Source organism: Xiphophorus hellerii, chromosome 9 (genome assembly GCF_003331165.1).
Source record: "Xiphophorus hellerii strain 12219 chromosome 9, Xiphophorus_hellerii-4.1, whole genome shotgun sequence".
NCBI classification, from domain to species: domain Eukaryota; kingdom Metazoa; phylum Chordata; class Actinopteri; order Cyprinodontiformes; family Poeciliidae; genus Xiphophorus; species Xiphophorus hellerii.
This window is the reverse complement of record NC_045680.1, coordinates 25,430,281-25,456,401: the sequence shown is the minus strand read 5'-3', so window position 1 is coordinate 25,456,401 and position 26,121 is coordinate 25,430,281. Positions and strand designations below refer to the sequence as shown.

The 26,121-nt window shown below is 40.9% G+C and overlaps 2 protein-coding genes across 19 annotated transcripts in view; both read left to right on the top strand.

Moving 5' to 3' along the window:
* The window catches only part of kif1aa (kinesin family member 1Aa), a 48,697-nt gene extending 29,406 nt beyond the window's left edge, over positions 1–19,291 (top strand). For 3 of the 16 annotated variants that reach the window (XM_032572581.1, XM_032572575.1, XM_032572584.1), the window contains 24 exons: positions 1,549–1,667; positions 1,768–1,874; positions 2,992–3,133; positions 3,495–3,657; positions 3,746–3,836; positions 3,924–4,042; positions 4,849–4,904; positions 6,868–6,976; positions 7,063–7,129; positions 7,232–7,316; positions 7,407–7,512; positions 9,573–9,599; positions 12,340–12,363; positions 13,371–13,485; positions 13,616–13,749; positions 13,872–13,933; positions 14,024–14,169; positions 14,818–15,006; positions 15,131–15,202; positions 15,295–15,416; positions 15,512–15,655; positions 16,034–16,226; positions 16,314–16,432; positions 16,572–19,291. In XM_032572581.1, the coding sequence (XP_032428472.1) occupies positions 1,549–1,667; positions 1,768–1,874; positions 2,992–3,133; positions 3,495–3,657; positions 3,746–3,836; positions 3,924–4,042; positions 4,849–4,904; positions 6,868–6,976; positions 7,063–7,129; positions 7,232–7,316; positions 7,407–7,512; positions 9,573–9,599; positions 12,340–12,363; positions 13,371–13,485; positions 13,616–13,749; positions 13,872–13,933; positions 14,024–14,169; positions 14,818–15,006; positions 15,131–15,202; positions 15,295–15,416; positions 15,512–15,655; positions 16,034–16,226; positions 16,314–16,432; positions 16,572–16,614 (2,554 nt within the window). In that variant the 3' untranslated portion in view covers positions 16,615–19,291. The remainder of the gene's footprint in view (positions 1–1,548; positions 1,668–1,767; positions 1,875–2,991; positions 3,134–3,494; positions 3,658–3,745; positions 3,837–3,923; positions 4,043–4,848; positions 4,905–6,867; positions 6,977–7,062; positions 7,130–7,231; positions 7,317–7,406; positions 7,513–9,572; positions 9,600–12,339; positions 12,364–13,370; positions 13,486–13,615; positions 13,750–13,871; positions 13,934–14,023; positions 14,170–14,817; positions 15,007–15,130; positions 15,203–15,294; positions 15,417–15,511; positions 15,656–16,033; positions 16,227–16,313; positions 16,433–16,571) is intronic. The other 13 variants (XM_032572590.1, XM_032572578.1, XM_032572585.1 and 10 more) reach the window with 8 other exon arrangements.
* Positions 19,292–20,476: 1,185 nt separating this feature from the next.
* On the top strand, positions 20,477–25,669 carry scly (selenocysteine lyase). 3 transcript variants are annotated; one of them, XM_032572600.1, is made up of 13 exons: positions 20,477–20,582; positions 21,406–21,498; positions 22,189–22,298; positions 22,414–22,514; positions 22,590–22,767; positions 22,870–22,997; positions 23,141–23,296; positions 23,395–23,501; positions 23,627–23,663; positions 23,775–23,858; positions 24,584–24,683; positions 24,819–24,894; positions 25,386–25,669. In XM_032572600.1, exons 2-13 carry the CDS (start codon positions 21,407–21,409, stop codon positions 25,537–25,539), a joined length of 1,323 nt encoding a protein of 440 aa, XP_032428491.1. In that variant the 5' UTR covers positions 20,477–20,582; position 21,406; the 3' UTR covers positions 25,540–25,669. The 3 variants fall into 3 exon arrangements, with proteins under 3 accessions (XP_032428491.1, XP_032428494.1, XP_032428492.1); XM_032572603.1 differs by lacking the exon at positions 20,477–20,582 and adding an exon at positions 20,708–20,828; XM_032572601.1 differs by lacking the exon at positions 20,477–20,582 and adding an exon at positions 20,857–21,012.
* The last annotated feature ends 452 nt before the right edge of the window (positions 25,670–26,121 follow it).

Here is a 26,121-nt window from a genome sequence, read left to right as displayed (position 1 = left end):
ACGCCTTGAAGCATTGTGCTGCTAAATAAAAAGCTGAGGTTTGTGCCAGAAGCATGAATGTGAATGACTTACTGAAGAAACTGAGTCATGGGGATTATTAAGGTCTGATCTGATTAGCCTTACAAAGGGATCCACAGAGAATTGTTCTGTTCCTGTTGGAAGTGATTAATTTGAGCGAGCAACGTTATATGAGCGAGAAACACTCAAAAATCTCACGATGAAAGAGCTGGTTTTTACTGCAGCTGTCTCTTTTAGGCATGCCAGAGCACATGTTTTTAGTTTGACCTTTCTTTTTTTTTTTTTGTTGGCAACTTTAACTTGAACACATCTAACGATGAACTCCTATTTTGTACAAAACACCACTTTTACTTTTGCCCAGGTGGTGCACTTTGATTTTGGATGTCATTAATTGTTTTTTTTTGGTGTAGCACACTATTTATCAAGCTGTTGGCAGTTTTTATTCAAGCTGAGTCATGTTGCATTCTGTTCCATTTGCTTTTGATTCCTTTGAGTCGACAACTGGAAAGCATTTTTGTTGACCTTTTTTTTTTTTTGTTGTCCTGAGCATGCCTTATTTGCACCTCACCAATCTTGTCATGAGTCTCCACCCCTAAGTCTCTATCACCCCCCCCACCCAACCCTCTGGCTTGTGGAAAATCTGACCTTTGACTCTTAGATCTTATATTGCACTTTGAAACAAGATGGCGACAAACCTTTAAAAACATTTATATTCTTGAGAAATTTGACCTGTAAATTTCTTTAGACATGCGGTGCCTTTCAAAAGTATTCATACCTCTTGAACTTTTTCACATTTTGTTAAGCTAACAGAAAGAAAATGAAATAAAATTGTGTTTAAGTAGATTTAATGTGACGGAGCTAATAGTAAACTGGAAGGAAATGGGTTTTTTTATTTACCAATATCATTTTAAACACAACAATTTTCTATCACAATAAAATTCCCCCCAAAATACATGAAAATGTTCAAGGTTATCAATACTTTATCAAGGCACTGCAGTGCAGAGTGACTTGAGTGCCAACTCTGAGTATTTAAATCTTATTTTAGATCATAAATTAGTTTTGTGATTACATTTGACTTCTCTTAGATATACAAAAACAAAATTAAATCTGTAAAATTGTTGCGCTCACAAAGGAAGCCCTTGCTTTCTGCAGTGAGTGCACGACTCCTGATCATAAATTTGATATATTTTTACAAATCTAAAGTTACTCTTGCACGCGTGCTCCTAAGCCTCACCAAGGCTTCATTCGTATTAAAAGCAAAAGGAATACTGCATGCAAGCCATAACTGTCTTAACATATTAGCTTATTAACAAAGGAAGAAACACCCTTAACGCAGCAATAGTAAAGGGCAACCATGGCCATCGCAAGAGCAGTCCCAGCTTCTGTTTGGTTGCTTCGCAGCTCTGTGTTCTGTTGTCCTGCCCGGTGGAAATGTACTAAATGTCAACCGTCTCTTTCTCCTCTCGACGTCGGCTTGTGTTTTAATGTTTTGCCTGGTTTTTTCTTTTCTTTTTTCTTTTCACTGCGCAGGGCTTTCGTCTATCTGAGCAACCTGCTGTACCCGGTTCCTCTGGTGCACCGCGTGGCCATCGTCAGCGAGAAAGGAGAGGTGAAGGGCTTCCTGCGCGTTGCCGTTCAGGCCATATCAGGTAAGGCCCAGACCCGCCGGGTTGCCGTTGCTCGCGTCCGTCGGCGTGACGCGGCTGAAAAGACACGCTGGGTGCGACTTCTGGAGGGAATGAAGTGAAGGTGCTCTCTGTTTCCCTCCAGCCGACGAGGAAGCTCCCGACTACGGCTCCGGCGTGAGACAGTCGGGCACGGCCAAAATCTCTTTTGAGGATCAGCAGTATGAGAAGGTTGGGAGGAAAAAAATCCAATGTATGATGCCATTGTTTAGCTAATGTAACAATTATTCTGCTGATTAATTGATTAATCAGACATTTTTTATATAATCCATAATAAATGCATTAAAACTAATTTTTAAAAAATAAGAAAACAATTTTTTTTCTGTTTTCATCTGCATCTGCTACAATGATGCAGATGCATTTTTGTAGCTAACGATGCATCTGCAGCTAAAAAGTACTTTTAAACTCAACATGTGAAAAGTTTAATTCACTTATGTAGCACAAATTCACAACAAATGCCGTCTCAAGGCACTTTACAAAAAATAATTTCATTTCACTCATACATTCCAATTAATCCAACTTGTCAAACAGTACAGTATGCTCAATTAATTATTCAAAGTAAATAAAAAAGTTTTTATGCAAGAAAACTAAATAGAAACTCGGGAAGCTTTTTCTGCTGGACTTCACAATACATTACATGGCTGATCTGTTTATTATTTTTTGGATTAACCAATTAGGCCAAATTTTTTTTCTACAGAATCTGAACCAGGTGAAGCTTAAACTATGCAACTTGAGGAGTTTTGGGTCAAGCATATTTACAGACAAAGACGGATTTCTTAATCTTAAATGCAAAATGTTTATTTTTTTTTAACAGTTTTGGCTTAATTTCTAGATCTTATACTCCTGTTAATGATTAATCGAATACTAAATTAGTTGACAATTATTTCAATAAATGACTTATCATGATGAATCAAAGAAATCATTTCAGCCCTAGATACATTTCAGTGCCTTGTAAAAGTATTTATAAACCTTGACCTTATTCACTTGTTGCTGCTACAGATGCATGTCTGTAAATGGGATTTCATGTGACAGAGCAACACAAAGTAATGTCTAATGGTGAAGTGAAAGGAAAGCAATACGTGACTTTCACAGTATTCCCCAAACAAAGTGGAAAAAGTATGATCTGCCTTTGTGTTTACCCCTCTTTTATTGTAATAAAAACAAAATCAACCAGTCGTTTTCACAAGTCACCTCATGAGTAACATTGGGACATTTGAACAAGGAGCAGTGATGCTTTTTAAAAGCTGTGTCCTTACTGACTGCTGTGTTCTGGACCTCACATGTTCAGTTCCAGTCGGAGTCGTGCTCTGTCGGAATTGGACTGAGCCGCACAGGGGTTTCTCAGGAAGAGCTTCGGATCGTGGAGGGGGAAGGCCAAAATGCTGAAACGAGCCCGTCAGCAGATGAGGTCAACAACAACACATGTGCGGGTAACCATGTCTTATGAGTGAATGGATAACTTATTCCTCTGGGTGCCTGTGAGTGTTGTTTTAGAATTAGAATTCAACTTTATTGTCATTGCACTGTCACAAGTACAAGCAACGAGATGTAGTTTGCATCTACCCAGAAGTGCTCTACAAGATATAAATATTTATTTACAGGTGTACAAGACTATGTATGTATGGACTATAAGGGGTTATATCAAAGAGATTTTCCTCTTATGAAAGGTTTTCCTTTGCTTATGAGAGGAATACTGGAGCCGCTGTGTCCAATGCTTCCAGAGGATCTAAACTAAACCTAAAGAGTTTAATTTAAGCCGATGTCCATTTTTGTTTTTTCTATTCGCATCAGCTGGTGCAGACGAGATGGAGAATCCAGCGAAGGCGGGTCCGGATGCAGCTTCAGATGCGACTTTGGAGCACCTGAAAATTGGGGACATTTTTACCTTCAGGGTGACTGTCCTGCAGGCCTCCAGCATTTCTGCTGAATATGGCGACATCTTCTGTCAGTTTAAGTAAGTCAGTGTCCATCCAACGTAAATACCCTAATTAGTCTTTATTCCTCCTTTATTTCTTTTTCATTTGTTTCCATTTTTATTTCAGTTTCATCCATCGGCATGACGAGGCCTTCTCTACGGAGCCGCTGAAAAACACCGGCCACGGGCCTCCTCTTGGCTTCTACCACGTGCAGAATGCAAGAGACAAATCATGAACTAACACTATTTTCTGGTTTTATTACAACTACATATGGTACACTGCTTTTTTTTTTTGTTTTGTGTAGATTGCTGTTGAAGTGACCAAGTCCTTTGTGGACTACATAACGACTCAACCGATCGTCTTTGAGGTGTTTGGACACTACCAGAAACAACCTTTTCTTCCTCTGTGCAAAGATGTCATCAGGTGAGACTCCTGGTTAATAAGTTAAACACACAGGGTCCTTGAAAGTCCTTGAAAATGCTTGGTCTTCAAACTGCACAGTTTTGTAATAAAGTGCAGTCTAACTTTTGATTAAGACGAAATCCGGAAAACATTACTTACAGTTTAAACTTGATCATTTTTAAACACCAAATACAAAGACACAAACATATTTTTAAATCACCATCTGATGTTGAATCCAACCAAACTTTTCTTGTTTTAGATTAGTTAGAATTACTAAAATTATTTCTACTTGCTAAATGCCAGAAAATGCAGTGACAACATTTTTTTAGAGATTTTTTGTGACTTTATTTATATATTCTGGTTAAGCATTTCATTTGAGCAGGGAATTAATTTACCTGAACATGATTTGTTTGGATTGTTGATGTTATGAATATTGTTTATTTCTAATGGCTCATTGGCATTACTGATCTGAATGATGAAATAAAGGTTGTTATATTTTAGATGTTAATTAAACATTATTTAAATTGTGGGATTTTTTTGTGAAATCAGTGTTTTGTTCTCAAACCAGTCAAGTGGATAGATTGTGAGAGAGAGACATTTCAAAACATAAAATTTTTCTCTATTTTAGTTTACCTAGAATACTATAACAAGATTATTACTAAGAGTAATAAATGATATCATATAATGAATTGAAACTTGATTTGTTAGTTCATTTTTGTTGTTTTATCTCCAAATGTGATGCTGGAAAAGTTTAAAAACTTACCTTGAAAATATAGAAAATATGAGTCTGATTTTCTATTTACATGTGACTTTATTGTTCCATCCAGTCCGCTTCATGCATGCAAAAGGCAATTTCCACAAGTGATGCCTCTTTCCAAACCAGGTAAGAAACTCCCAGCTGTTGTCGCTAGTTAGTTGTTAGTTATTTTATGTTGCTTTTGCATCTTTTGTACGTCGTCCGTTTGCAAGTCGTGTCATCTTAGCTTCATGTTGTTGGGTGTGAGCAGTGGACTCTGACGACTCGTCCAATCGGGAGAAGTCCCTGGACCTGATCCGATACCTGGTCCCTGACGTGTTCAATGGGGCGCTGGTGGACTCGCTGTCGGGCCACGCCCTGTCTGCTGCTGGCTTGGCCGCTTCCTTCCTGCTGGAAGCAAACGAGCGAGCTCAGCTGCCAGCCCCGCCCGTCTCTATCTGTTCAGTTATTAAAGCTCAGAAACCCGGTTGGTTCCTGCTGTCAGATCCAACAGAATCCTGCAACCGGAACTTTTTTTTTCTCATATTAACAGAAATAATTTTACAGTAATATAGTTTTTTTCTAATGACATTTAATTGTTTGTATAAATTCTGCTAATGCATAAATATTTTGGTAAATTGAAATATTAAGTGTTCCTGTTTTAGGATTCTGCATTTGGATTGGCTCTCTGGTGCTGTGTGTGTCTGTTAGCCTCTGTGGTGAACCCTTGCACTTCCTTATGTAAGCTTCTCTTCAACTTCATCGTTCTGCCTTTTACCCTTAGGAATACTGTCACTTTACTATGTAGAGGCACGGTTATGATATTGCATATTCTGCTTTTCAAATATAAAGTAGAACTGGAGTTCCTCTGTGGAAATTACATTTATTAAAAATGTATAATAAATTACATTTATTAAAAATAAATGTAATGGGACAAAAACTGAAAAAAACAACAGCTTCAGAAAAATACAAGTGGAAAACATCCTCTCAACAGTTTTGTCATGTTTTCATCTATTTTATTGGGATTTTATGTGATTGTTCACAGCAGAGAACAAAATTGCGTCGTGGTAGAACCATCACACATGGTTTTCAAAATTCTTCAGTGCAAAATGTAAACTGCTAAAAAAGATTACACTTTTCAGTTTTTTATTCCTATTCACCCCCCCTTCCCTCCGAGTTAAAATTTGTAGCACCACCTTTCTCTGTAATACCAGCTGCAGACTAAACTTTTGTCCATTCTTTGCAAAATCACTGAAGCTCAGTCAGATTCTTTATAAAGTCCTTGAAAAAACTTGACACTCAAACTGCCCAGTTTTGTAATAAAGTGCATTTGATGAAAAGCCTAAATTTGAAAACATTATTTACAGTTGAAGCCATTTAGCGGGAACATTTTTCTTGCTAAGTGAATGGATGGAAAACATCTGTGATCATCGGTTTTCTCAAATTCTGAGTTGGATTTAAATCTCTACGTTCACTTTGTCATTTTAGTCTATAAATTTAATTGATCTAAAACTTCCCATTGTAGCTGTGGCTCGTCCACATGCCAGCTGAATGGCCTGATTGCTTTGTGCAAACAGCTCTTTTCTTTCAACAGCGGCTTTCTGCTTGACGTACTGAGGACAAATTACACCTGATTAGTTGAATTTTGATGGCAACTGGTTCCTCTGGATTTTACTTTTGGGTGAAGTGACGTGAATATAAATGCACACCACACTTGTGCATGTGAACTTATTTTGAGCGAGTTTTTCTGGTTGAACTAAGTAAGTTAGGGAGACGCAGTCGGCTTCCAATCTGTCTGAATATTCAACTCTTTTGGTAAAAGTTAAGGGAAAGGTACAATTAATTCCCTTTGTCTTTAACACATTGGGAACGACCAAAGAGCATTACCACAAGTGGATTTATTAGCATTGAGCTTTAAGTACAAGCTATAAAGTTGCTTATGAATATTTTTCTAGAAAAGGTGGTCTCTCTCCAAAACTGTACTTTCTTCCTGCACCGGATTTCCTTTCATCTGCCCGTTCTCTCTCCTTCGTAGGCTAGCTTGTAGCTGTGTGTTCTCACTTCACCATGCTTTTTCTCACATAACATTTTGAAACACGTTTCGACTTAGTGCCTGCCACCAAGCTGAAGGCGATGACGCGTCCCCAGGCGGGCCCCCGCCACTGTAAACACGATCTGATGGTGTTCTTTGAGATCTGTGAGCTTGAGGCGAATGGAGAGTGAGTCCAGCAGACATTTGGAATTGAAATATTTGGATAAGATTTATTGTACACTAATACTTGTTTGTAATTTTGATTTATATAAGTTACATCCCTGCAGTCGTAGACCACAGAGGAGGCTTGCCATGCCAGGGTACATTCCTACTGCACCAGGTGTGGTCGCACCGTGAGAAAATATAAATACTTGTATATTCAAAGGAAACAAAAACCTGTTGAACAAAACCATGAATGCCTTTGTTCCGTGCTTTACTCCAGGGCCTCCAGAGGAGAATAGCTGTCACCATCGTGCACGAGTCTGCTGGAGACATAGAGTGGAACGATGTTCGAGAGCTAGTTGTGGGTAAGTTTAGCTTCCAGGTTTCTTTAACCTGAAGCAGTTCATCAAGAATGTGCAGGAACAGTTCTCAAAAATACACTTGTGCTTTGTCAGGGCGTTTACGCAACACTCTGGAAGCCGACGAGACCGTCATCGACCCAAACATACTCTCACTTAACATCTTATCTGCTGGTTATGTCGAGCCCCTGCAGGATGACAGGTATGTCTAGCTAGAGACCTCAGGCACACACAAATCACTTTTGAAGAGCAAAATGTCTACTAAAGCTGCAAAACAGATAATATGCTTGATATATAGTATCACTGCACTTTGGCTGAACCTGGAAACCACTGTACTTTACAACTTTTTGGTCTTTGTTTTAACTTCTCTTAAACTGCTCATGCAGCTTATGCACTGCAGTAAGCCACAGAGCATTGCATGTCCAAAACAGAACCACGGCACAAAAAAAAAAAGTTTATTATTCTGTCTGCATGAGTTAACTTGCACTACCACAGATTTTTAAAAAAGACTAAACCTCCAGCCTCAGCAGAAAGAGTAGAGAGGATTACCCTGAACCAAGCTGGCTGCGTGACCCTCCCTGGTGTTGAATTGTGCCTCATCATCGCACCTACATGTAGCGCATTGAGCTGCTCTGTGTTTGTCAGGTTTTCAGTTGTCTTGATTATATATCTATTAAACTCAAGCTGTGTAGTGAACATCGTAATACCACAATTCCTCATATAACTTTTATAGAAAAATATTTTTTATGTATTTGTTAAATGATTATTATGTCGTGTAAAAGACAGATATGTGAAAAGAAATTGACTTAATCTTCCTTCTCCCATTCAAAAATACACCGCTCAGTCAGAAGCAACCAATTAGAGCCAGCAGGAGGGTCTTAGCGCTGCCAATCACTCTCATGCTCAAACCCTCCCACTTTAACTTTGCTAAAACAGCTGGTTCACCACAACATAGCCTGCCACAAATGCCACCAATGACGACATTCAACAGTTTTCATAGAACAGTAAGTTGTTTTTCCCCCATTAGCGAGTTGAGCAGCATATGGGAGGTTGATTGACAGCACTAAAACCCTCCTGTCTCTGATTGGTTGATTTAGACTGGGAACGGTGCATTTTTGCACAGCGCAATAGTTGCTCAGGGAGGAGGTGGAGGAGCTCAATTTTTTCACAGATTGTCCGTCTGGTGCCATTTTGTCACGACATGGTAACAGTTTTAATAAACATTGAAACATACTGCTACTTTAACAAGCATTTATTTTTATTTATAATGAAAACATTCATTCAATCTTTAGTGCTTTTAAAATTATCTGTGTCTTAAGACATTTGTTTTAGATTAAATGCTGTGTTCTGTAAACGGAGCATTCCACCATCACATCATCTTACACTGTGTTGAATCCTGGCGTTCAGAGACTAGGAGTTATGTCAATATGTGGTGATGCTTTTTCATAATCAACTGTACCTTAGAGAAATCCATGTGCATTAATGAGCATTTAAGTATTCATATGTGATTTGCGGCCACAAGAGGGCAGCAGATGTCTCTAAAAAGTGCCTACAGTGAGAGTTTGTTCCTTTTGATGCATCTTTACTATGATAAATGCAGGAACTGTCGGCATTAAAACTGATCTAGTACAAATTACAAAGTACAAATTTTAACACAGTGAGAAGCAAAAAGCTCCAGAGCTGTGTTTACATTTGTCACAAATTGAAATAATTATTTTTTATATTATCAAATAACTAACCTTATGTGGATCAGATAAATCTCAAGTTATACACCTTTTTAAATAAGCAAATATTACATGTTCAGAATTATTCTCTCTAGCAGGATATAGACCAAGGACACATTAGAGAAAGTTGTAAGTGATGGGGAAAAATGCCTGACCTATCTAAAAAAAAAACAACAAAAAAACCCCAACTTTTAAATAAATGTAATTTTTAACTCCTTTATCTCTCACCTTCCAAAAGAAAAGTAAAAAATCAACTAAAAGTAAGAAATACATATGGTTGAAAACAAATAAATGAAAGAATGTAGTTTAAATGAGCAGTTTGGGTTGGAAGCGAAATTCATCACAGTCCTTACCAGAGCTTTTTAATTTGTAGCTCTCAGGCTTGGTTTAATTTTGGTGATTTAAAACTGCTCTTGAGATTCCACTTTTCTCGTTTGGATAAAAATGAAAGTACAAATGAATGCTAACATTTTCTCCCTTTGTCCACTAACAGAATGTTGTTCTGTTGTCGTTTTTGCTTTTTTGTTTTGCTCTGCAGACAGTTTCTTGATTCGGACATGCCTAGGTATATTATTTGCCTCTGTTTTCATGATCTTAAGTTACACCAACACCACATCTCTCTAACCTTCCTAACACCCTGCCATCTCTCTAGTCGACCTGTGATTTGGTTCCCTACTCGCCTGCTCTCTCTCATGACTTCCAGCAGTTTATCTGTTCCCTTTTCTTTCCTTCCGTTCATGAGGGGTGAAGGATGTGACCCTGCATGTTCCCAGGTCTCTTGCTCTTGCTGTGCTTGGATGTGTGTTTGGGCCGGTGTTGGATGTTAGCCGCTATGGAAGGACAGGGTCTGCATGGCTCTGCTTTGCTTAACGTTCCTGGCTGTGTCTTTGCTGGAGGTGTCATGGGGCCAGCATCAAACTGTCAACATCAACTATTGCTCCAAGAAGCCTCTAGCAGCACAAAGTCCAGAGGGAATCTTTTTCTCTGGACAGTAAATATATGTTACAGTATTGCAGGCTTACTGCTTCATAGCACCTTATTAGAAAATCTGTTTTCTGGTTGAGTCTAGAGATGCTTTACAGGTGCATCTCCTAAAGAATAAATTATTCATTCTGAAAATATATAAGTAAAATTCATGTATTACATTGATTCATTAAAGGAGCAATATGTGTTTTCCAGACACATAGTGCCATTTTATCTCAGTCAAGTAACTATGTTAACTTCAGTTGTTTAAAAATGCTATTTATATTAAATATGACTTAAAAGACATTTGACTTGATTACATCCCTCCTATTAACCCTTTAACAATGTTTTTACCAGCAATGCACTGAGAAGTAGCTGTATAACAAGCTCAGCAGATGTGTAGTTCCACCAGGTGTTTGCTAATTTCTGCTGACTAGTCTGAAGGAGCTGAGTGGGGGAGTTATGGGAGAAGGGCTGCTCTGTGAGGTGGAAGCTCTGAAGCTTAACTGCAGCTTGAAGGAGAAGCTTTGTCTTTGAAGGCGGCGCTACGTCCAACCAGCCATTTTGTACAAGTGAATGGTTGCCATGGGAGATTCTTAAACATACGTGAAAGAATCAGGCAAAACTCCATGTATGTTAATGATGAGGGAATAACATTGTAACATGATGTAGAACTCAAAAGTAGATTTTACATATTACTTCCCCTTTAAATACAAATTGATATTTCAGGCATTTATTTTTTGTAATGTTGATTATTTCGTGTAACTGCTGATTAAAATCAAAAATTCAGTTTATTAGTTTGTGGTTTGTGCCAGTGGCACAACAATAGGAAGTAGTTGACGGATGATGACGCCCCTTTTTTTTTTAATGACTTATTGCGTGAACAAACGGATTCACGTGTGACTTTAATTGAGTTTCTTATTTAATAGAAACACAACTACTGTAAAATTGTCTTTTCAATATTAATGTAATATTGACAGTTTCGTGCACATTTGTAATGGAAACGCAGCTAACGTAAGTAATTAAATGACATAACATTTTACCCTTTTTATGTGATGTAGGGAAATAAATTACACTATGGGTGTTAGACTTTATTGTAACACTTGTACACTTTAGATGGAATCTGATATACTCTCAAGCTCTTATGTTTTTAAAAATCTGTTTCTACAGGAGAAGGACCTATCAGATCCAATAGGGGGAGGTAGAAACCCACTTTTAAATTCTGTAGGAAGCTGAGAAAAACTGTCTCTAGTTAATCCTGACATCGATGTCATAATTTGACATCTATAAAATTCTTTGGTTCGAGCACCACACCGACCTCAGAACCCAGAGCGTTTCCCATCACAGAACATAACAAGGACTCCAATCAACCACTAAGTAAATTCCTGTAACATGGATCGCATCAATTCCAATACATCAATAAAGCTATTCAAGCATAATCCTCTGAACCATTACCTCAGTAGCCCAAATTGCTGCAATGTTGTGGATATATTTAAATGCTTCTTGTTACCTCGAGGAAACTCTGCCAAACGCCAGAATCAAACGCTTCTTAAATGTTCTGCCAGCAAAATGACTTCAGCGCTGGTTCCCGCATTTTTTTTAGTGGGCAGTAAAAGGCAGAGAAGCACACGATGGAGAGGCGCGAAAAAGGAAATTGCTTGCTTGTAGTGTAAGCGGACAACTTTTCTGCTATTTGGATCGTCGCATGCATGCATGCACGCGCTTGTGCGCTAATTCCCGGCTGGAGAAGGGGGAATCTCTGCACTCGGTCACCTCCCTGCCGTGTCCGCAGCACGGAGCTGTCATTACTCCAGAACAGTGCGTGCCTGTTTGCTGTCTTCTGGGTGACACATTGTTCACTCCAACACGAGGTCATTTCAGTCCAAGAGTGGCCTAGGCTGAACATCTGAACCTCATGAAGAGCCCATTCAGCCAGCTTTTACGGCCTACAGAAAACACTGGTTTCCTTATACAATTCTTGCCTGGATAATCTTTTTTAGATTCGAGGCAGTCACCGGGCCGCGGGCCAAAGCAGCTACAGCTTTCAGCGTGTGTGTGATTATTTCCCCTTGAGGTAGACGGGTAAATTTGTGTACATTAGGGTATGTAGTAAATCAGCCGCGCAAGCAGAAAACTGCTATGTTGTCGCTTAGGGTAAAAATGGCCACTTCGGTGGTCGTCCGGGGTGACGGATCAGCACTGTCTGCAGGATTCAAGGAGTTCTGTGGGGTTGTTATCATGATGAGAAAGACAAACACCATCCCAGCCACACAACTGCAAAGCCTCGACATACTTCCTAACTCTTACTTTCTATTCTTTTGCTGATTTCTTCTTTCTCACAGCATTTCCCTGGGAATTGACCATAGGTATTTCACTGCCCTCTCCCCCATTTTCTCTGTCCTCCTCTCATTCCTTCCTGTCTCTATATGATCAAAACCCATTACTGCTTTCAATTGTTATTCTTTGGTGCCTTGCTCAAAGTCCATCATCTGATTGTGTTGCATGCAAAAACAACTGTCATATGATGCATTATGATGATCTGGAGATGCTGTTTATACTGTCTGGATTTTTCTAAGGTAGTTTTTGTTCAATTAGTTATGATTGCTAATCATGTCATTGGTTTTTAAAGCAAAATTTCAGTGCATATTTTTTTCATATAAAATACGTTTGTTCCTGAAATGTCTTTCTTTTTTCCATAATCCTTTGTTTATACACATTAGACATTACAGACAGCATGTTTTTGGTAGAGATGCACCAATCACAATAGATAAAGGTTACACTGCAAAAACTTAAAATCGAAGTATTTTTGGTTTAGCTTCGAGTGCAGATATCTTAGTACACTTGAAATAAGACAAAAGTTACAAAGGTACTTGTTACTTAAAACAAGTAACTTTTGTTTTAAGTACCTTATTCCTTAATATTGATGAAAAAATATTTATAGGTGAAGCAATCTGTCTTCAAAGTACTCTTTCCATCAATATTAAGGAATTAATTTCTAATCAAGCTCCTATTTCTTGCTGAAACATTAACTGTAAGTTAGTATTGTTTTATTCAGTGTACTAAGATATTTGCACTAGAAACTAGTCCAAACGAACTTGATATTTTGTGGCTTTGCAGTGTAATTTCATCATTTTCTGTTGAATTAAAAATCTGTCAAAAACCAGTAGCCTTTTTTTTGCCTGGTATTAACTTCAAAAATGACAATAATCAGGCAAAACGAGAATCATAAAGACAAATGTAAAGAAAAATCATAAATATGTACAAGCCAGGAAAAATCCCTGATTGGTGCATTTCTGCTTTTTATTTGTGTATACAAAAAAAAAATGTCAGCTTTGACTGCTTATGCTTATGTATTTGTCCTGGACCGTCTCAGGACTTTTTACCGCTTTGAGGCTGCTTGGGACAGCTCGATGCACAACTCTCTGCTCCTGAACCGAGTCACGCCGTACGGAGAGAAGATCTACATGACCCTCTCGGCCTACTTGGAGGTACAGCACAGAGCCCACATTTATAAGAGGCTAAATAACACAGCCGTATCTTATGTGAGGCGTTGAGTTCCTCCGCAGAGAAAGGGGGGAGGGAAAAGTTTTAAAAGCCCCCCTCTTTTATCAACTGCAGATGGAGAACTGCACGCAGCCTGCATACATAACCAAAGATATCTGTATGGTGTTTTACTCACGGGACGCCAAGCTCTCGGCCTCTCGTTCAATCCGCAACCTTTTTGGTACGGGGAGCCTGAGAGCAGCGGATGGGTGAGATTAAAAGCTTCAAACTATAAAAGAGCCGGGGAGGTCTAGTATTCCTCCCCCCCCCACGCCTCATATACAGCTGAGCAGTAAAATGCAATCTCTGAGAATTCCTCTTTCTTTTCTAGAAACCGAGTAACTGGAGTTTACGAGGTCAGCTTGTGTCACCTTGCAGATGCTGGAAGTCCAGGTAAGAGTTGAGAAAAATGTCCGTGTGGCAGTAACACTCAGCTTAGGTTCGGCTCAGATATGAGTAACAGACCCTCCTGCCTCACACCAGGCATGCAGAGGAGACGCAGGCGAGTGCTGGACACCTCTGTGGCCTACGTCCGTGGAGAGGAGAACCTGGCTGGGTGGAGGCCACGCAGTGACAGCCTCATCCTGGAGCACCAGTGGGAGCTGGAGAAACTCAGTCTCCTCCAAGATGCAAGTGGCAATGTTACTTTTATATATGCTTTCCCAAAAGTGAGAAACGTGTTTTCTAATCTGAAGGATATAAAAAGACTGAATGCGTTCAGATTGCATTTTATCATACAACAACCACAAGCCAGGACTGGACAATAAATCAATAACAATATACAGGGCCGGCCAAAGCCTTTTTGGGGCCTTAAGCAGGTTTCTATACCAACTGGTCAACTCTAGATGCTTTATCATCCCTAGGTTACTCTGTGTGTAACATACCTGTTAGTGTTAGCATCATTTGTAATTAGCTAACAACATACAAGTGTTATTAAGGCTGTTAATTTTAACCTTGCAGGATTGGCAAACTTAAAAAAAGTACCTGAATTTTGAAATGCAGCGTTTCAAAACACCAATTTTACGCTAAACAAGTTTAATATCTTAGATTTCCTACTATATGTGTACCCACTATAAAAATGACGTAGAAAGTGTTTTTTCCATTTGTTATATCATTTTGTTTGTATCATTTAGTGTTTTTGAAAGATATATATGTACTTTTTTTTTCTTTCAAACAGCGACATTGACAGTGACTGTTTCTGTCACTGGGATTTCTAAAAGTTACTGAGGAGTTTTCCTATCACAGTGCAGGTGTGACTGATGTTTCCTCCTGCTCAGGTGGAGAAAACCAAACATTTCCTCCTGCTGAGGGAGAAACTGGAGTCCACCCTGCTGACGGGCCAGGAGTCCCTTCAGTCCTGCGTCACCGAGGAGACCGGTGAGTCCACTGCAGTGGCCGAGGCAGACCCGGGGCCCACCTTCAGCTCTGAGATGACCACCGACAGGCAGAGGGAGCTCGCTGCCAAGGTCAGCTGCCATGCTGTGCTCTATGGGCATTTTAACCATATTTGACATGTGAATATTCTATAGTTGGCAATCCAGTTTGTTTGGTGTCATATCTTAAGTGCTCCATTTATTTATTTTTTGCCAGTGTTTGCGGCTGCTCACTCACTCCTTCAACAGAGAATACAGCCATGTGTGTGTCAGCGCCAGTGAAAGCAAGGTAGACTTTAAATGATGTCACAAAGCTTTGATCGCTGTTTGCCGATTGGTTTTAAACATCTGGACGTGTCGGGGTGTGTGTGTGTGTTTCAGATCTCTGAGATGTCTGTCACGTTGCCGAGAGACGTCGCCTCCATATCTGCTCTCAACACAATCACACCCTCCTCAACATGCCCTTCTCTGGTGGAGGGCTGCTATCACAACACTGAGCTCAAGTTAGTCCTAACACTGGGGTTGTTTATGATTTTCCAGTTTATTTTTCTGTGTCTAACTCTGTATTTTTGTGTTTGTTTTTATTTTTTAACCTCAGACCTCCTCCGCCTCTGTCTCGTGCGGTCAGCCCCAGTCCTGAACCGCAGCAGGACGGAGCGGACAAAAAGTCCATGAATGTAGGTTCTGACGTCAAACCTCGGACTCGAAAACTTATCCCTGACATACAGGAGATCAGAGTCAGGTCAGTCTCACTTATTTGACTTTTAACGTAGGGTTGGGCATTCATCACATCATTTACCATTTTTCATGGTAAATAGATTTATCGTTATGATAAATTCCGATTAAACCCCCCAAAACTGTCGGGATTCTTATTTTTCCTTTTTTTTCCTCCACTGTTTGTTCAATGGAGGTATCAATAAATTTTTAAAATATGATTGAATGCAGCTACTGTGTGAAGTTTAGTGTAACAAATCACATTTCTTTATGCAACTGGACTCTTAAAGAAACACATTAAACATGGGGTTGTTTTTGCGGGAGCAAACAAAATGCCACGATAAAACCTTAGGTTCATATCGCTCCACCTCCATGACCCCCATGTCATAATTCATGTGTTTTTCAGCCCAGTCGTATCGAAGAAGGGCTACATCCACTTCCTGGAGCCGCACACCAACGGCTGGGTGAAGCGCTACGTGGTTGTGCGGCGGCCATACGTTTACATCTACAACTCTGAGCGAGACACGGTGGAGCGGGCCATTCTCAACCTGTCCTCCGCCCAGGTGGAGTACAGTGAGGACCAGCAGGCCATGCTGAAGGTCTGCGTCACGCCAGCGGCTCCAGGAACACTTCCCCTCTGCCACATCCATATATGTCGTAATAAACGTTTGCGCTTCTCTCAACAGACTCCAAATACGTTTGCGGTGTGTACAGAACATCGTGGCATATTACTTCAAGCCACTAATGACAAAGAAATGCATGACTGGCTCTATGCGTTCAACCCTCTTCTTGCTGGAACTATCAGGTAAGTTATCTTGCTAAATTAGGAACTGTCGCATATCTGTTAAAACCTGCTGAACTTTTTATGATTATTCATTTCATTGTGGAACATGGAAGATTAACGGCTGGTAAAATGAATAAGTTGTCCTTGTTTTGCCTCTCAGGTCAAAGCTGTCGAGAAGACGAGCCGGACAGATGAGGATTTGAGGAAAAAAAGATAGATGCAAAGACTACAATGTACATACTTCCCTGTTCTCCTCATTCCCATCGTCACCGGCAGCCATCTTCCCCCCTGCTCAGTCTCCGTTCCGTTGTTCGTGTCCTCGCCGTCAGGTTTTTCCTGTCGGGCCTTAGCAACGCGCAAAGAAACCTCTGGAAGAATCAGTCAACGTACTGTACCGGCATTATTTCACAGCTTGAGAACGGAGGAGGCAGCGGTTTCTCATGCCAGACTCCATTTGTACGATTAACGTGCTGTAGTTGTTGTCAGTGACACATCAAGCCGTTCTCATTTATTACTTAAAATAAATAAAGCAAACAACACAGGGACATGTGTTCTGTAATCATGCCACCGCTGCACCACTAGCTAAGCTCTCATCGCTACATTTGCATCGGTAAAATAGGAAACCACGTAGATTCCTCTCTGCTCCATTTTACTGCTAAACATAAAGCTTCAACTGGTTTAACCTCAACGGTCAGAAAAATGAAAGCTGAAATAAAACTAATAATTAAATAAAACAACAACTCAAACTCCTTCAACATCAGACTTAAGCACACACAGCGGGGCAACAACATGGCACCTCCTCAAACTGCAGCCTGTGAATCCATAACATTTAGGGTATGAGGATATTTTATGTCTACATGATGGACTCAAACATCACCACCTTGTTTTCCTCCCAGTACGATTTCTTTCTCTCTCTGACTTGTGTTTGAAATGTGATATATTTAGATTTCTAACAGCCTAATTATTTATTTCCGCATGTATTTATTTACAAAGACGTTTATATTTCTAAAGTAGTACTCAGTGCAATTTCTGCACACGGCACTTTTTAATGAGTTCCTCAACTATTTGAATAATAAAAGCCTCGTCCCTACGGTTTCGCTTACAAAGTAATCCAATAACCCGCTCAGTTTCTTTGTGCTGAAGAAAACTTGAAAAATACAACAGCCCTGAACGATTAGGATAGCTTAACCTTTGACCCAGCTGATGTCCCTTGTAACGTTTTTGATATTTAGTCGGTCTTGTCGTCCCTCCTAAAATGGGAAAACAGTGGTTCCTCACAGCACATGATATAAAACTGGCTTTCTGAATGATATGTGTATATTAAGTGTAGTGCCTCTTTTTTTAACATTCTGCACAGTATGCATCTGCACCGATTTCTTTAACCTCACATCCTTCGCGCTGCTGTAATCATGTTCAGGACACGTCTGCACGTCACATAATCACTTTGTGTTTTCTTTCATCTTTTTATTATATCATTTGAGACAAAATGTTCAAACATTTGGAGGAGATTCAGCGTATCTCAGGACTGTCAGCTTGCGTAGGGCTCTACTTCTTAACACGACATGCAAAATGTTTGAAATGCAACCCACCCGTAGCTTTAATTGCTTCGTTTCTACTCCGTTTCATTCCTTTGTTGTATATTTTAACTGAGGTTTATCGCGTCCTAACACCACTCAGGTTGTGAGGTGTTCAGTGACTCTGGTGGATTAGCATGCCTCAGGTCTGCCAGCCTACGGAGCTTGCTCAGTTTGGCAACTGACTGCAAGGACGACATCTAAAAGCAGAGAACAGGTGCAACCATTATATTGCACACTCAGCGCAACGACATTGCATTTCTAGGAGCGATTAGACAGCTACAAACATGCTATCTTTTGTTTGTGTGTTTTCTACAGATATGATTCTTCCAATACCTGATATGTTAACAGTCTTGTGTGACGTGGAAATATTTTTGACTCATTCGGTTGACGGATCTCCTCACCTGCACAACTGTTGGTAGTCGTAATAAATGAACAATTGGCTTGAATTGGCGTTCTAATCTCACGGCTCGCCTTCCGAACAGAACCATTGTGCATTTTATCCACCTTCGTCGTGGGGCGAACGCTCTCCTGTTTACTCATAACTCTGCATCACGTTGTTTTATTTCAAAGCCCTGACAGTCAACCTGTACGTAATTGTTTGATGAATTTTGTTCTTACTGACTTTTTTTTTTTAAGCAACCAAAGTTTTGTTGGTGCACTCACTTAAAAGTTCACTCTGAATGTATAATAATAATAATAATAATAATATATATAGGAATTCTTCTTCTTCTGCTTCGATGTTTTTCTGAACCTTCTGCTTTCCGGTTGGGGTTCCTCACTGATTGTAAGGCGGTTATCACCGGGGTGTACGCGGAGGCTCTGAGACCCGCCATGTAATAATCTGTCTGCTTATGTGTGGGACGATTATGGTTCACTGTGGCCTACTTAAACTTTTATGTCTTGTAGAAAGCAATGCTCTCGGTTGCTTTTCCGCCGCCCTCCATCTAGTATTGGAATCTACCCTCACCATCCTGCTGCAGCAGCAGCCTTCACACACAATCACCAACCTCTCTTTTCCAACCCTTGCCCCGTGAAGTAATCTCACATTCTTGTGCTTCCACGTCTATTTTTTTGTTGTTGTTGTTTTTGCACCAATACATTCCATTGTTCTTCAAAGATTTTTGCATTGTATATAAACATGATTGCCGTGGACTGTGTATCATACGGTTGCACTCATTAACAAACTCCTAAATGGGCAGTAGTTCAGTCGGTGTCTGAGTGTTTGTTTGAGTTTCCTGTCAGATGTTTGTGTACACTGAACACATTGTCACATATTAAATAAATCTGGAAGTGATGAAACACTGACATGTTTTTTTGTTTTATTTTTGATGATGTATAACTTTGGGTCTGGTTTAGTACTTTAGTTGGGGTCTTTTTAAACTAAACCGTACAACATTGTAGAATAATGATGCACAATTCACTTTGGGTTCTCCCATCATGACATGATGATTTAAAACATTTTGAGTTATTTGATGAGAGAAAAACAATATTCATTATCAAAGCAGGATGGAGTCTTATCATCCAGCTGTCCTACTGTACCTGACACAGTTTCATAATCATCAAAGCCATTCAGGCTGTTGTCTTCATACGTTTCATTGGGATGCGACCAAACAAATGTTCCAGCGTGGTCTTGCTTGGCCAAAGCAGATTCAGGATTTATCACGGAAAACCCGCTTTCATCGAGTCTTCCATGACCTACGATTGTTTCTCTCTCGCCCACTGGAACCATTTGTTCTTCTGTCTAGAAATAAATCTCAGCCAAACATCAATCACTCCCGTTTTTGCCCATTCGTCTTCCACTGGTTCCATTGCACGTATTCTGTTTTCAAACCCGACTGCTTTGATGTCTTCACTCTTTTCTTTCTTTCTTTTTTTTTTTTTTACAACCTTATGACTTCGTTTGTACTTGGTCCAGATTTTAGATGCGGTTCTAAAACATCATTTGCAACATCATCTTGGATTTTATTCCCTCGAAGGAGTTGTTAATTTGTTTTTGTTTACAATTATTTCTTACTATGTGCTGTCCTTAGCAACACTGGACAAACACTGTGGGTCTGGTTGTTTGAGGGTAGATTTACAAATAAAGGGAGGAATGGGAAATTCCTCTTTGTTGCATGTTGGGCATGTGTGCATCTACTCAATAACCAGACTAAATCTATTACTGGCAAGCAACGCCTACTATTTCTGTGACTTGGAACATTATAACCAATAAATATTGCATTCTGAAATGATTTAGCGATGGTAATATTGTACTGTTCCCAACATAGAAACATAAATACTCTTATAAATAACTCAACATAATTCTGTATGCATCCATGTTGACATGTCATTCAGCTGGCAGCTCTCTGTTATACCATTTTAGATTCTGCTATTTTTGCTTAAATTATTTTGATGTGAAAATGCACAAATTACAACAATCTATCTTTTGTTTTACACCAAAAAAATGCCCCTCCCCAACCCATCTTTATAATTTATGAGTGACTACGTTGCTCCGTGTGTGCCAGAGTTTCTCTCTGATATCATTTCATTTCAACACGTCATACAAACCGGGTGACGTGGTCTGTAATCCAGTGTTTGGACCTTCAAGTCAGCAGGTAAAAGATTTCGGGGTTCTAAAATAATTACACTTTTTTTTTTTTTTTTTTTTTTAAGTATTCGAAGCTTAAACATGACAGTCGCATTGAAACTACAGCAGATCAGCTAGTTCATTACGGTATTATACAGCTTTAAGATGCGGTCGTTGTAAGCAGCACAGTCAGTTCTACATACTAGCTAGCTAGCTAATGATTCATAAAGTCGACAGTAAATCTATATGGTGCATCTTCGGGAGACTTTGCAAGGTCAGACAAGACGTCGGAGTTCTGTCTCGGTTGTTAATGTCCATGTCTGTCCCCGTTTGACAGCTCGGTAGTTAATCCTGACATTAAAAAAAAAAAAAAAAGTTAGCTAAACTAGCTAGCCGAAGTTGCTTTCAGTGCGCTTATTTGATCGTTTGCCAACTCTAGCTGACAGAAACAATTTAAGGTAAGACATGTCATGTTCCAAAAAGTTTTGGTTAGGACTTTTGTTTTTCAGAATGAGCCGTAAATACGGGCGCAGAGAGCAGCAGTGTTTGAGTCAGAAACTTAAGGACAGACATGCTAACGATAACCGTTTCCATAGCTACAGTAAACCACTGTTCCCTCTGAAGACAGCGCTCAGTTTCTAACAACATGATGGGTCCCCCCATCATGTTGTGGGGACCCAAACAATGCTTGGTTTACGTCTTACCCTGGCATAACTATCGCATTTAGCAACAGAAAAGCTTTCCGACACTCCGTTCTGCAGCAGGATTAGCTCTGTAGGTTTCCAGAAACAGACCGTCTGGATGCTTTTAGGCTCATTATGTGTCTCGGTTTTTATCTGTTCTTTCTGCAGCATGGCGGAGAAATTAGCTGACCTGACCCTGGTGGTGGGTCACACCCACGACGACCACAGTCTTCATCACAATCCAGACATGAACGCAGAAAGGTCAGGAGGCTTTAGTTGTGCTTTCTGGACGCCGTGAACGAACTGCTTGGAAGAAAAGAATACATGTTTTTAAAGTTATTGCATGCAAACAGTTATGAAACTATCTGTAATTTTCCTTTCATTTCACAATTGTGCACCGCTTTGTTTTGACCTTGTTTTCCTAAAGCCAAATAAAATACACAGAAGTTTGCAGTTGTAAGGTGACAAAAGTGTGAAAACAGTAAGGCGGTCACAGTAACAAATTTTGCTGGACGATAAATTGTCCCAGAAATGATTGCGATAAATGATAATGTTGTTGTTTTGGGAGCATTTTTAAGTACTGTAGCGGTAATGGAGTAACATTAGAACACGTTTCTCAAAGACAAACGTGAAATTCTAATAAACATTTAACACTGTAGCTGGAAGACATTTTACATTTCCAAAATAAATGAACAAAATAACAGAAACGACAAATAAAAAGAATGATGTAGTCTCTGAAAACAAATTAAAGAAACTTTGTTCAGAAAAAGGCTGAGAGACCAAAGCACCAGGCCGAAGAGTTTGGCCGTCCAGTTTTTGGTAGAAAGAGAGAAAAGAAAAGAAATAAATAAATCATGCAAATCATTTAGATTTATTGCTTATTGCCACAGGCCTATTTAACGGTTTTGAATACTTTTGCAAGGCAGTGTTTAACAGTTGTGAATCTGACAGGATCTACATGGATTATAATGCCACCACCCCGATGGAGCCGGAGGTGATTCAGGTCATTTCTGAAGCTCTCCATGAGGCTTGGGGAAACCCCAGTAGCAACTACATAACAGGTGTGAAATACCTTCTTTTTGGATCAAAACAGAAGCTTTATCTCATTGATGATGAGAAAAAAAAAGTCAGAATCTTTTTTTGAATTTCTTTACTGTAGCAATGTTGTTTTTCCAGGCGTCACGGCCAAAGCCATCATCCACCAGTCCAGGCAGAGCGTGGCTAGAATGGTTGGAGGTAAAGCAGAGGACATTGTTTTCACCTCAGGGGGAACGGAGGTAACGACTCCTGGTGTTGAAAACCGCCGTCTCCCGCTCTCGGATCTGCTCTAAAGCAAACGATTGGTCCCGCAGGCCAACAACCTGGTGCTGCACACGGCCGTGGAGCACTTCAGGAAGAGCCGCGGCGCCGCGGAGCACGGCGAAGGCCGTCAGAACGGCCGCGCCGGCCTGCCGCACATCGTCACCTCCGACGTGGAGCACGACTCCATCCGGCTCACGGCCAAGCACCTGCAGGCGGCTGGAAAGGCAGGTGGGGGATCACGTTTTCACCGGGATGTTTTTTTTGTTTTGTTTTTAAGAGTCTGTCCTTCAACCACTGAGGTAAATCTGCTTCTTGTTATTTCCGTCGTAGATGTAACATGTGTGCCCGTTTCTAAGGTGACGGCTCGCGTCGAGGTGGAGGATATCATCGCCGCCGTGCGCCCCAACACTTGCCTCGTCTCTGTCATGCTGGCTAACAATGAGACGGGAGTCGTCATGGTAACGGGAAGAAAAAAAAAAACTCGAAAAGCCTCTTGGCCTGGTCTTTCTTGTTCTGAAAACCATTTTCCAGTTGTAAAGACTCAGTGTTTGGATTGCCATAAAACCCATTCCTGTACGCTGAACGCCATTCGTCTTTTCAGCCAATCCCAGAGATTTGCCAAAGAGTAAGATCCCTCAACAAGCAGCACGAGCGAATCAGGATCCTGCTGCACACAGATGCTGCCCAGGCGCTGGGCAAAGTCCCAGTGGATGTCCAGGAACTGGGAGTGGATTACCTTACCATAGTTGGACACAAGGTCAGCAATTAGCTCCGCATATTAAAAAATGTAGCCTAAACTCTTTCTAAAATGTGTGTTGTTTTTTTTTTATGCATATGCATATATAAACGTTTCAGTTCTACGCCCCTCGTACCGGGGCGTTGTACGTGAACGGCCCTGGAACGACGACGCCTCTGTATCCGATGCTGTTTGGAGGAGGACAGGAGAGAAACTTCAGGCCAGGGTACGCCGCGTTGTGGGTTACCCAGCAACAAAACTCTGAAATAAGATCAAAAATAAGAATTCTAAAGCTCTAAATATGACCTGATTTTGTTTTTCCCCCGCCCCGCTCTTTCCCCAATGTTGCAGCACGGAGAACACGCCAATGATAGCCGGCCTGGGAAAGGTTGTTTACGTTCCAACGCCTCGTACAGTGCAGATCACTAAAGTTCAATGCTCTGCCTCTGTAAAACAGAAACTGTTTGTAACAGGATCCTTTTGTCTGTGTTTGTGTCAGGCTGCAGAGCTGGTGACCGCTAATCTCTCAAGTTATCAGAGTCATATGCTAATTATTAAAGCGTATCTGGAAGAACGACTGCAAGTAAGTGTTTCCCCTAATAGAGACGCTTTGGTTCTAATCACATTTACTTTCACTTTTTCTGCACATGATATAAACCCGAGTTCTGTACCTTTCTATCGCTCTCATTTGAAAAAAAGGTAAAAAAAAAAATTTAAAAAAGGCTTTGCCAATTCTTAATTGCAAAGGTGAGTTTTACAATCCAGAGGTTAATTCAAAAATCAAAAGCCTTCAACTTATTGCTCTAGAATCAGACAGACAATAGAATAAGTATGATGTGGATCAGTGTAATGGAGGAAGTGCTTGGCGTGTAGAGACGAACAAATTGGAATAAAGTCTGTTTTATGGCGCTTTGACCTTCCAATACTAACTTTGGCTGATGCTATTTCTCTTTAATAACTGTAATATAAGAAAATATTGGATAATGTTATCAGTGCGACATTATTGTACTTACCCACAGAAAAAAAGAGATAGAATACAGACGACCGCATTGGAAACTACACAAAATATTTCAAAGAAACACGTTCAGAATATCAACTCTTGTTGAAACATAGACGTCATTGTGCCTCCTATTTTCTGAAACACACGAGGTTGAAGATTTAAAACGTGGAATATTTGGGCTACATTTTGTCTCCAGTGAAAGAAAAGTCGGAGTAAATAAAACAGGTTGGGCCAGTGACAGAGGGAATGTGAAAACGAGGCATGTCGTTTCATGAACTTAAAACCGCAATCTGCCGTTTCCGCCTCAGGACGTCTTTAGGGACAAGATCCGCTTCAACAGTCATTATCCCGGCTCTGATGTCCTCCCTAACACATGTAACGTGTCCATCTTGGGCCCGGCGTTGCAAGGTAATGTGTCTTTGTCCCCGTGTCTGTTTTGGCGCGTCAGCCCAAACGGTGTCCTCTAACCCTCCGCTGATGATTGTCAGAGATGTTTGTAAGCCAGCGAGCCTCTGAATGATTAATCTCTCCGCCCCGCTTTAGGCTGGAGGGTTTTGTCAAACTGCAGGAGGCTGCTGGCCAGCGTCGGCGCCGCCTGCCACTCCGCCAGCGGACACAGGTATAAGAGTCCTAGCTGTTTACCACTGGAGGAGAGACGGCAAGCTCAAATCGTGGCAGTAGCTGTAGTGGCTCTTAGTGTCAGCTGCCAGAAGTTTCCACAGCTTATTGGCGATAGCTTTTTGGCAGGCGACACGACTTCTGCACTGAATTTGGTGCCGGCTGCTACGGGTTTGGTGACAGGTGCCACTGATGAGCTTATGAGCTGCTACTGAAGTCATGGCTGCTGTCACAGAAGTATGTGTCTTCTTCTTTTGATTAGTTCAAAATAAACACATTCATATTCAATATCCAATCTGTCACAAAAGCGTGTGGCAGCTAACACCGAATCCCTGTCACCTGCCACAAAGGGAGGCCACCCAACTGGCAACTTCCTGCAGCAGAAGTGCCACTGCAGCCACCATTTGAGCTGCTGGCCTCTTGCTCCTGCCTCCTTCCTACACCCCGCTGGTTTTCCTGCGTGCTAACCTCCATGTTCTCCGTGTCCGCCAGGCCCTCCCGCATCCTGCTGAGTTGCGGCGTCCCCACCGAGGTGGCGGCTAACGCTCTTAGGCTGAGCGTGGGCCGGGGGACGACCAAAGAAGACGTGGACGCCGTCGTGGAGGATCTCAGGGAGACCGTGGAGCTCCTGGAGCAAATGAACTGACCCCTTTTCTTTTGCACTAAAGAGAGTCAAATAAAGATGTGCAGCGACGCACCATCTGTGTGGCTACGCCAAACCTGATCTTGTAAGATTATGAGACATTTAATATAAATAATAAAGTGGGAGAACTTGGCCTGGCTTCATGGGTGATGTTATGGAAAAATGAATGCACTATTGTGCCACATGAGCCGCTTATAAATCTCCCTGCCCTTAAAGCTGCAGACGGTGTGATATTTAATGTAGATTCCACCATTCCAGATGGGTCACCTGTGTTCATTATTCCAACGCTGTGATGAATTTTTAAAATAACCCTTAAAAAACCTCATTGTAATCCTGACTTCTCCCGTTACTTAAGTTTCCGTGCTGCCTTGGCTACCCCATCTCCACTGAAGCGTGAAGCTCCAGCATATGGCCGCCGCCACACAAAGCCAGCGCAGGAGGCCGCGCGCGCGCTGCACCTCCACCCGTCTTTCATTACTCTTCTATCACCCCCACCCGCCTCCATCTCCTCTGCAGCCCTGCTGGCCAGCTGGCTGCTGTCAGGGTGTCACTTTCCTGGCTCGGGAGGAGGCGAGGAGAGCATGT